This window comes from Mycetomoellerius zeteki, unplaced genomic scaffold, assembly GCF_001594055.1.
Source record: "Mycetomoellerius zeteki isolate Tzet28-1 unplaced genomic scaffold, Tzet1.0 scaffold321, whole genome shotgun sequence".
NCBI lineage: Eukaryota > Metazoa > Arthropoda > Insecta > Hymenoptera > Formicidae > Mycetomoellerius > Mycetomoellerius zeteki.
Genome location: NW_017257307.1, coordinates 748,020 through 758,591, shown reverse-complemented (window position 1 = coordinate 758,591; position 10,572 = coordinate 748,020). Strand labels below are relative to the sequence as shown.

The window sequence follows — 10,572 nt, the reverse complement described above, 5'->3', positions numbered from 1 at the left end:
TTGCCCGAGAGCATCCTAAAGTCGTAATGTCATTAGCCACGGTACGGCTCTTTTCTGGCATTCGTGGCCCACGGGCATTCAAATATTGAAACTGTGTGCTGTACGTGCGTAGCCCGCCCGTGTACCCTCTTCTCCCGCTCTACGGTATTCTAATGACCGGCTGCATCGCATGCGTCTCTGATAACGTTACGTTACAGTATACAGCAGTAGGAACGCGGCACGCGCGAAACATGCGAGCTCGCACTCCGATTCTACATTTTTTCTTAAAGAGGCAATTCGCAGTGGTTTCGACAGAGGAGTCCTAACTTACGTCGCTGAATCTCTGTTTAAACGCGTGACCTGAAACGGTAATGCGGATCGGAAAGCCAGGAGAAATCTCGAACACTTTTTCCCAGCCGCGCACAGAAGCAATAATACCCGGGGACGTTGTTAATATTTCTCACCGCCGAAATATATAAACTCTCGTAACGGAGGACCACGCTGGTGTTCCCAAGGGAACGAGGCGTCGCTGCCGTTATCACGATTGGCCCGTGGAAAGATTCGTCGGTCGGTGAACCACCGCGATAAAGGTCCCGACGCTCGTGTGCGTACGCCCTGTATTTAAAGGGTCGACGTAGTATCTAGTATATCTAGATTTAAGGCACCAAAAGTGAAAAGTCAGGAAGAATGCTCAGTTATCGCAGTCGGCGTTCATTCAAATAACTTTTGGTGAATATCTTAGGTTGATGAAGTGTATTTTAAAGATATCGTTTATATTTGCTACAACACGACATAACTAAAACATTGTCATTTTAGTTGCTTGCAGAAAAGAACATAAAGAAAAAAGAAAAAACATTTTAAGATACAGATAGTTAAATTTGGGAGATTATTAATATTTCAATACATAATATGGCTCAAATTAAAAATTAAATAAGAAAACGTTACGAAAGGCTACGAGCCAAATAAACAAATTTAATAAATAACTTACATTAATAACAAACGTTTCGACTTCTATTGAGTTACCATTTTGATATTTATACTTTAACATTGATAATGACTCAAGGAGTCGAAACATTTGTTATTAATGTAAGTTATTTATTAAATTTGTTTATTTGGCTCGTAGCCTTTCGTAACGTTTTCTTATTTAATTAATATTTCAGATGGAATGTGTCGAAAGTCCGATAATAACAGATATTTCTGAGATAAATTCATTTTTAAAGAATATGTATTAATTTAACATTTAACTTTGACCTAAAGTGGCGAATCCCGTATTTAAGTGATGTACTCTACATAAACTCTTGTTTCCAATCTTATTATTGAACATATTTTTATTCCTCTACAATCAGTTATTACACAGAATTAATATTATTAATTCAGAATTAATATAATATTACAAATATTTTAATGATTTGGAATATTTCAATTAATTTTGTGGAAAATATTTTTTTTAGTTGTGTCGTTATTGTGGCAAATGAGAAAAAATGCTACGAACTCTTTCATCGTATTATATTGTGTCAAACTGTAAATTAAATACCGCAAATAGATTGTGTACCTTATTATAGCAATATCGACACCTATTATAACGCATATTCATTCGCGTCTAGTTATTGAATTCATAATGGAATTGTACCTGCTTATGTATCTTGTAAGACAAAGAAATTATTTTCTTCTTTTCATTTTAGCTGCCTCAGACATCATAATCCAAATTGTATGACGTATGTGCCGTCGACCCTTAACGTTTTATTCCCATGTACACCACCGTCGTCGCCGCACCGGCGGCGTTCCCGTTTTCTGCGCGATAGGAATTACGCGATAAATTATTCCGCGCCGTACTTATCTTTTCTTTCCCATCCTTTTTTTGTCTTTCTTTCGAATTACTGTCGTCGTTATTCAACTCGACCGCAATCACAAATCTGAGAAATAATCAAAAAGTGCAGCGGCACGTATTTTAACCGGGACACGGCGAAATCGCCTGCGACAAGAGAGAATTACTTCTTTTTTTTTATAGGAAATAAACCAAAGTCGAACGATGTCGTTAGACGTGGTATAAGCGGCACAGAACACAAATCCATCGGGCTAAAATAGGATATATCCGAGAATATGGAATTTATATGTTGCCGCTCGCGTAACACTATCGACATATTATAATTGAGTATCATATCTTCGTAACACGCATGCACGATGTAGATTCGACTATTGTCGATGCGCCATCGATTATGTTAAACTGTATTTATTGAAGATATCGATCAGCGAGCGTTACATAAATGCACGACACACATTCCTTAATGTCCGTATATGAAAATTCTTTTTTTATCTAATCTATATGGCAATATTAATTACGTGCAGGAGATTAAAAAGAAATAATGATTTATTTTTATTAATACTGGTACTTTATATTATTACTAGCTATATATATAAGTAATTATAAGTAATTGTTATCGTGTTATTAACACCAGAATATTTTTGCAATACTATAATTGGAACGGGAACTTTGTAGGATTGATTAAACGCGCGATAAATTTTTTTTATAAAACAAACGTGTTTATTTTTATGATTCTTTGCTGAAATGGAAAGTGGCAATTAATTTAATACGTATTTAACAGACTGTGAATATATAATGCGTGATTCGATGAGCGTATTTACAATAATACAATACAATTAGAATTATACAGTCCTAAACGCGCAATTATAGTTAAGACGTATCCACGACCAGTAACATTCCAGCAGCGCTGGTCTTCGGTGTGCTCGGAAATGTGCATGATTATATTTACAAAATTAGATACAATATTTACAGAGAGTTCACTTACGGACTAATAAGCGTTATGCGACCGTTACTTCATCAACAAACAGTCGTGAATCTTTAGGAACAAGCTCTCGCGAGACGTCTGTCTTTTCTTTCTGTCATTTAACACTTGATGATTCGTTATCCACTTCATCGCGAGTGATTGACGAACAAACAACAGGAATGGCAAAGAGGGATGCGCCTCGGGTCCCAAAGAAGTGTCAGATACGCGAGGAACTTTATCTTAAGATTTCTTGAGTCGTCGAATACGAAAGGAAAAATATATTCGTACTATTTATAATACATTTCAACCGTCTTATCGAAAATTATTACGAGCACTTGACAAAATTTTATACGCGTGTATTTATAGTAATTCGAAATCTACTACATGAAAATATGATTTCTTCGACATTTCGATGTCCATTTCGAAATCATGGATAAATGATTACGAAAGCAATATTCGTATGTATAATATTCGTATGTATGTGTATATATCACTTCACTTTTCTCGTGCAACGTTATTTCGCTCGAGCATCGAAAAAAATTATATATAAATATTTACAATTAAGTTGTCAAACGCTTAATATGGTTATATCGCTAATAAAATAAAGTATCACCGATAAAAAATAAATGCATTCATTCAAGCGTATTTAAAATAAATATTTATAAAGAACACTTTGTATTCTCTCTCTTGTACATTTTCTCTAATACCGTTACAAATGTTATTACAATTGTTCCGCGTATGTTGTTTGATATGAACAACGTTAGAAACAAAAATTATCGATACGATTTAATTAATATTCATAAAATAATTGCATTGTGCGCCATAACATCAGTTTCTGTACTGCATTTAGCTGCCATTATAATCATTATTCCCCGTGTTTATCGTAAATATCCAAACCACAAATATTAGTGAATTTACTGACAGTTATGACAATTAATGCAAATCGAAACAGGACGACTCTAAATCAAAGGACTCGTATATGAAAGGGATCACATGACAAAACATTTAAATTAGAGACCTATCCATCGTAATGAAACATTTAATAAAATTCGTTCAGTTGCTTTTGATCGCGACCCAGTTTCAGGTTTCGATGATTCATCATGATTTCGCGTGGCAAATAAATTAGTCAACGTAGAGACGCGCGAAAGAGATTCGCGAGAATTAGAGAGTACCGGTATACGTATATACATAGGTAAATTAATACCGATCCTTAATTACATCTCGCGCGACGTCTCGCTCGCTAAATCAAAGCGCAAAAAAATCTACATTCTCACCGATACCGCGTCACTATTTACAAGATCTATACGAAGGAGAAGGGGCCCTTAGAACTTTCGTTCCATGAGTTTCGAAACGGTAGTATTTGGTCGTGATTTGGAAGAACATTGCGCAACGTGAAAAAGAGATACCGAGAAGGGAACGAAGAATGACGATCACGCGCGTATCCTAAGTTTGGGAAAAAAGTCAAGCCATTAAATCTATCCGTCGTACATTATGATAATAAGCACAAGGCATCGAATCGATTTCGTACGTATATAATATTATGCGCGCGTGCTGCGAACGAATCATCCGCTCGCGGCCGAGTGGTTCATACGGGGCGATCGACCCCAAGTGGAAGAGTTAAAGCGCCTCAGTCGAGGTGACGGTCGATACGTCGCGAGTACTGGGGAATACTGTACAAGTGTAGTCACAGTCGTTCTGAAGCGAAGGAATTTTTTACATCTCGATTTCTCCCAACGAGAAACGTCACGGTACGACCGGACGACCGTGCCCCAGCGGGTACCGGAAGCGAGAGACGAAGACCGGAAGAAAAAGGTAGGGAATCGGTCTATCTCCTGCCGGATCGGAGCACGATCGCCGCCCTTCTGCGCTAGACAAAGTAAGTACGCGGATTGCCTGGATGCGCGGGAGCGAGGGCTTCCCCGGGCGGTGCGGTGGGCACCACCGGTGGTTCCGGTATGGTGCTGTAGAGATGGCTGCCTCTCGAAGACAGACTGGCCGGACGGCCGTTACCGGCATGTAGCGCGCTGTAGCCGTGTTGATGAGGATGATGTTGATGATGCTGATGATGTTGGTGTTCCGCGCCGCTGTCCTCGTCCTCGGTACGGCTGGACGCCGAGCTGACGTAGGTAGACTGCGTGGGTGTCGGCGTGGGTGCATGATGCACCGGTGCGACCAAAACGCCATTAGGCTTGGTCCAAACGTCCACGGCAGCGGACGGCGCCGCAGTGTACCGCGTCGGCGTGCGGTTGCGGTCGTTGACCTTCTTGCTATCGCGCCGCTTGTCGACCGAATCTGGCATGGCAAACCTCAGCTTCTCCCAGAACCTCTTCTCGCCCCAGATCACTACTGTGCACGTCTGCAGCAGTAATTGCAACTCTGGGTCTCGGGTGGGCGTCTCAGTAGCTAGTAACACTACCACTCGACGCTTCCGCGAGGTCGGCCTAATGTTCTCTAGCGCCGTTCTCAAAGCGGCGCGGAATTCTACGTGCTGCCACTCATTCGCGAGGAACACCGGCGAAAAGATTATCACGATGCGTCTCGCGGAGGCCGCGGCCGGTGGTAACGCCTCCTGCGGCCTGGCCGGCGGTAAGTCGCGCCAATGTAAACAAAGAGCCAAGCCGGCTTGCTCCAATTCAGCTGCAAGGAATCTGGAGACGAAGTCTTCGTCGCGCTCGCTGTAGATAATGTAACCGTCGTACAGTCTATCTCTCTCCTCATCAGGCGGTGTTGTCATTTTACCAAGTCGCAGACCGTAACGCGAATGAGCCCAGAGTCGCACATCTTGACGGAAAACGAAAGCTAGCGCGACAACGAGACAGACGAAGATCACAGCTACCAGAGCACCAGCAAGCAGGGGCACAAAATTACTGCCTAGCAACGGGATTTCTTGGATACCGCGACTCACAGCTTCCGTGGACGGATCACCGCATCTTTCCATTGCTTGGGCGAGAGTCTCGGAACCGTCGCGGCAGTACATCTTCTCCGGATCACCACGATGTTCCGCGAGCCAAGCACGTAGCCTGGCAGCATTCCCACACTCGCAGCTCCACGCGTTGCCCTCCAGCGCGACCTTGGTGCCATCACCGACGCTCGGCAAGGCCTCCCACGGTCGAAAGTCAACAATACGATTGTTGTCCAGTCGTAACACCTCGAGATTTTGCATCTTCTTGAAAGTCGTGTTGCCCACGGTGGCGATCGCATTATGATCCAGATACAATTCCGACATGCGCTCCAGCTGATCGAATTCGAAGCCCCGTAATTCCCGTAACGCGTTATCCTCGAGATGAAGAATGCGCAATGCACCGACACCGTTGAATGTGCGATTATGTATCGCGATGATACGACTATTGTTCAAATACAGCACTTCCAAGCGACGTTTGCCGATGAAAACGTGACTGCTTAGATCACCTAGCTCATTACCGTCTAGATAGATCTCCGTCGCATCCATAGGTATTCGCTCCGGTACGTGTCTATACCCAGCATTGGAACAGTCAACGACGTTGCTGGACCAGCTGTGATCGTGATAGCATGAACAATTGTCGGGACAAGTCATCTCGCAGTCGCACGCATCAAAGTCGCAGCAGTGACAGAGCGCGAAGCAGTGCGTATCGTATCGGCAGAGAAAGTCCTTTGACTTCAAGGACAACAGAGGACGCCGCGGTGTGGCGCGAACATGCACCATGTCACACGTGACAGCATCAAGATCCATGACGCGCGGATACTGTCGTAACCGAGTCATCTCGTTAATCCGTGGCAACCATTCCATGGTGCAATCGCAGAGAATGGGATTATCCCCGATATAAAACGCAGGAAGTTCCTTGTTCTCCGATACCGATTGTAAACCGAGGGCAGCGATCTCCAGCTTCTTGATCTCATTACCGTAAAGCACTACCTTCTCCAGATTTGGCTTCTGCGAGAATGTGCCGGCCGCAACGTTACGTATCTTGTTATTGTTTAGGAACAGCATCTCCACACTATCCGGCACGTTGACATCCTTAATCTCGGTGATGAGGTTGTAGCTGGCGTCTAGCATCTTTATTCGCAGACTGTTGTGTACCATGTAATAATTCCCCAGCTCGCTTATTTGATTGGAGTGTATGTCCAGCCACTCTATGCTGGACGGTAGGTGGCTGTAGTCAAACCACAGCAGCTTATTATCGGACACGTTTAGCCAAACGAGAGTCGAGAGACTCGTGAAGGCGCCTCGTATCTCCGTCAATTGATTTCCGTCCAGTCTTATAACCCGCAACACTGGATTATTTGAGAAAGCACTTTGTTCCACGTGACGAATGAAATTATTCGCTAGATTAAGCACTTGCAACGCCGGCAAAGTAGCGAATGCTTCGCGCGACACGTTTTCCAACTTGTTGTCCACTAAACGCAATCCGTATACCTCGTTCAAACCGACAAATGAGTCATTATCGATTCTTGACATTTGATTGTTACCTAGATCGAGAGTTTTGAGTGAGTGCAACACGCGAACCGCGTAAGGAACTTCCGTCAGAGCATTACCGCTCAAAGAGAGATCCTGAAGGTTCGTGAGATTGGTGAACACATGCTTATATAGGACGCGCAGTCTGTTGCTGTCTAGGAAGAGCTGTCCGAGCGCACTAAGACCGACCGTGTGCACCGGTTCGAATCTGGCAATCCTGTTGTGCGAAAGCGTTAAGGAATGCAGGCTAATGAGCGAGGCGAAGCAACCGTCGGCGAGCGTATCGATATTGTTGTGTTCAAGCTTCAGAATCTGTAAGCTACTCAGACCTTTGAAGACTGATGCATCTATTTTCGTCAAGGCGTTGAATGACAGATCAAGGACGACGAGACGAATCAATTGCGAAAAAGTGTCCCGTTTTACCCAAGGGTTCGTCAGTCCATTATTGCTGAGATCTAATTCCTGGAGTTCCTCGAGACTGTCCAGCAGCCCGGGCGCTAATACCGTCAGGGAATTGTTGCTGAGTATCAGCTGTCTCAGCTCTCTCGTTTTGGAAAATAATTCTGGTGGCAGTGCAACGAGTCTATTGCTAGACATGTTGAGGATTTGCAGAGACGTAAGGCCAGTTAAAGCGTGGTCACCTACGGATCCGATTGCGTTATCCTGTACCTTCAGCACGGTCAAGCTACGCAAGCTGCTGAGCGCGCCGTCGGGCAAGGCACTGAGGTCGTTATTACTGATGTCGAGAATCTCGAGATTCGGCGTACAGGATTCGCCCCAATCGGCAAAACCCAGAGACATGATATCCTGTAACTTGTTGCGCGTCAAGTTCAAACTCACGATACTCTGCACCGGGCAGAACAGTTCCGACGGTAACGTCCAAAGATTGTTGTTGGAGAGATCGAGGTGCTGGAGATTCGTCAAACCTCGAAGCGCATCACGATGGAGTTCCAGCGTCATGGTCGACCAATCACCATTGTGCGTTCGCAGGGATAGACTGCGGAGATTGTGTACCAGGGCGAATATACCGCCCGGTAAGTACCGGATCTTGCAATAATCAACGCGTAGTTTCGTAAGACGCGATAACGGCACCAGGAAAAGATGCGAACCCTCGAGTTGACTTTCGAAGAATAATATATCACTGCATTCCAATCCCAACGATGTTATGGAGTCTATCTGTATCGCCGAAAGATTTCCAATCAGATCAGGCACGTTTGCGATCGTTCTGACCTGGCACGCCAGAACCTTTTCCGCGTCATCGTTTTCCTTTCTCCACTCGCAGCCGCTCGGCGCCTGCGAGAGACTTGTGATGCTGCGCCCGTACACCGTACAACGATCCAGCGTCAGGCACAGGACGACGATCGTCGACAGGATCGCCGGCCACGACCACGACGCTACACGATAACGCGCTCCCATTCTGGACGATGTTCTCGTAGTCGCACACCTGTAGCCGGAAAATACTCGCGCGGGTGCTTGAAAAATTGAACGCACCGTCACGCATTCATAGTTGCGGCACTCTGTTTAAACTGTACACTCCGTTTCACGCCACGCCAAGCCACGCCACGCCAAGCCACGCCACGCCACAAGCAGGAAAAAGCAAAACACGCTGATTTATATTCAGCCGATTCTAACCGATTCTCCCGCCGTCGGCGAATACGATTCACACTAACACCGACGCGACGACCCTCGACCTCATCATCCGCTTGCGCGAATCGGTCGAGCACCGATCGCTCATCCCCAACGAATGAGACGCGAAGCGATCACCAACACAATAGATGCGGTGGATTATTTTACTGTCGTAATGATAACGTGATTACGTGCGACCCGGGGTGACGACGACTGCGACCCGGGATACGACGACATTCCACCGCGACGGTCGGAGTGCAACTGACTCCGAGACGGAGTTCACGTTCTATCGACGATCACGGTATACCCTGCATAACTAGCAGCGTGCGGTTGCCTTCCCCTTCTCTCGGTTCTCCATTTCCACCACCGTTGCCATCGCCCCACCACTAGCAGGATATACCCCTTCCATCTTCTTTCCTTCAACGTGCTACACCGGCACTGACACAGAGACACGGTGCTCGCGAAAACGCTTCTCGATGAACGTTGAATGCCACAGGCGGCTGCCTACCTTCTTGCCTGTCTGCCTGCTTGCCTGCCTGCCTGCCTGCCTACCTCGGAGATGCAACAAACCAGCTGACTGACAACATTACTCTCCTCTCTCTCTCTCTCTCTCTCTCTCTCTCTCTCTCTCCCCCCCCCCATCCCTCCCTTCCTGTTCTTCTCTCTTCTTACTAGGTAAACACTAAACTGGTTCCTAGACGCACTGGCATGCATTTATCAAACTGCTTCTCTCCCGAACATTCTCTCCCTCGTTTCTTCGTGCGAGGATCTTTCACCCTCGGGCGCCTCGTAACGTCCACGTTGTCTAATAGGCTGTGGGATATCCCACGGCGCCTGTCGGCGAACTTTTATAGGATAAACACTTGTTTTTTCCGCGATGATTTGTTGTTCCTCCATTTCCACGTTTGAACTTTCAACCGGCTGTTTTTGGCTACTCCCAAAAGTATTCGAGACAAACGTAACGTTGCATGCCGAAAAGGATTTGTTGCGTCTTCGTTGCGAACGTGAGTGGATTTCCCGCAAAAGTTTCGAAATAGATATGCTCAACACGTATATTTTCAAAGTTTCAGTTTGGACATGCAAACTTGCATGCGTGAGTGCATTTGCTACGCATTCGGTGTCAGTTCTCATCAGATTGCCCGCGTATGCAGAATAACCGATAACTTTGGCTACTAGATTCGATAAATCAAACTTGCTTGATAAATTATTAATTAATGGATTTGACAGCTGAACAGAACGGATATTGGTGGTCAATTAGTTTGTCTGGAATTAATATTATATTTAGATAAAATTACATCATTGTTATATTTTTATAAAAATTTGCTCGAAGTTAATTTAAAAATAATGTGTTTGTGTTCAGCTTCTTTTAGAAAAAAAAAAAAAACAGCTGCATTATTCATGCATAGAGAATAGCTACCCCTAAAAGTAGGTAAGACCTTTAACGCCATCTGCATTTTATCTAGATAACTAACAAGCGTTTAGATAAAACTAATGCTCTTACCTAGATTTTAGAGATATTGCATATAAAAAGATTTAAATAATTAAAGGGACTACACTAAAACATACATGTTTTTGTCAATAGCTTTGTTATTTATTTTATATAATAGTTTTATAAGTTTTACAAAACCTTTAAATTTCACAATTTTTGAAAATTTCTTTAAGTATTTTAATTATTTTGTTTTTAAAAATAACTCAAATATGATCTCAATACTAAATCATTACTTATAATGTATTCTCATTCTGAAATTA

The 10,572-nt window shown here is 44.1% G+C and overlaps 1 protein-coding gene across 1 annotated transcript; it reads right to left on the bottom strand.

Moving 5' to 3' along the window:
- Nucleotides 1–3,453: 3,453 nt before the first annotated feature.
- LOC108725025 (toll-like receptor Tollo) lies at nucleotides 3,454–9,063 on the bottom strand. Its single transcript, XM_018451781.1, has one exon. It carries the CDS (start codon nucleotides 8,611–8,613, stop codon nucleotides 4,633–4,635), a length of 3,981 nt encoding a protein of 1,326 aa, XP_018307283.1. The 5' UTR covers nucleotides 8,614–9,063; the 3' UTR covers nucleotides 3,454–4,632.
- Nucleotides 9,064–10,572: the final 1,509 nt, after the last annotated feature.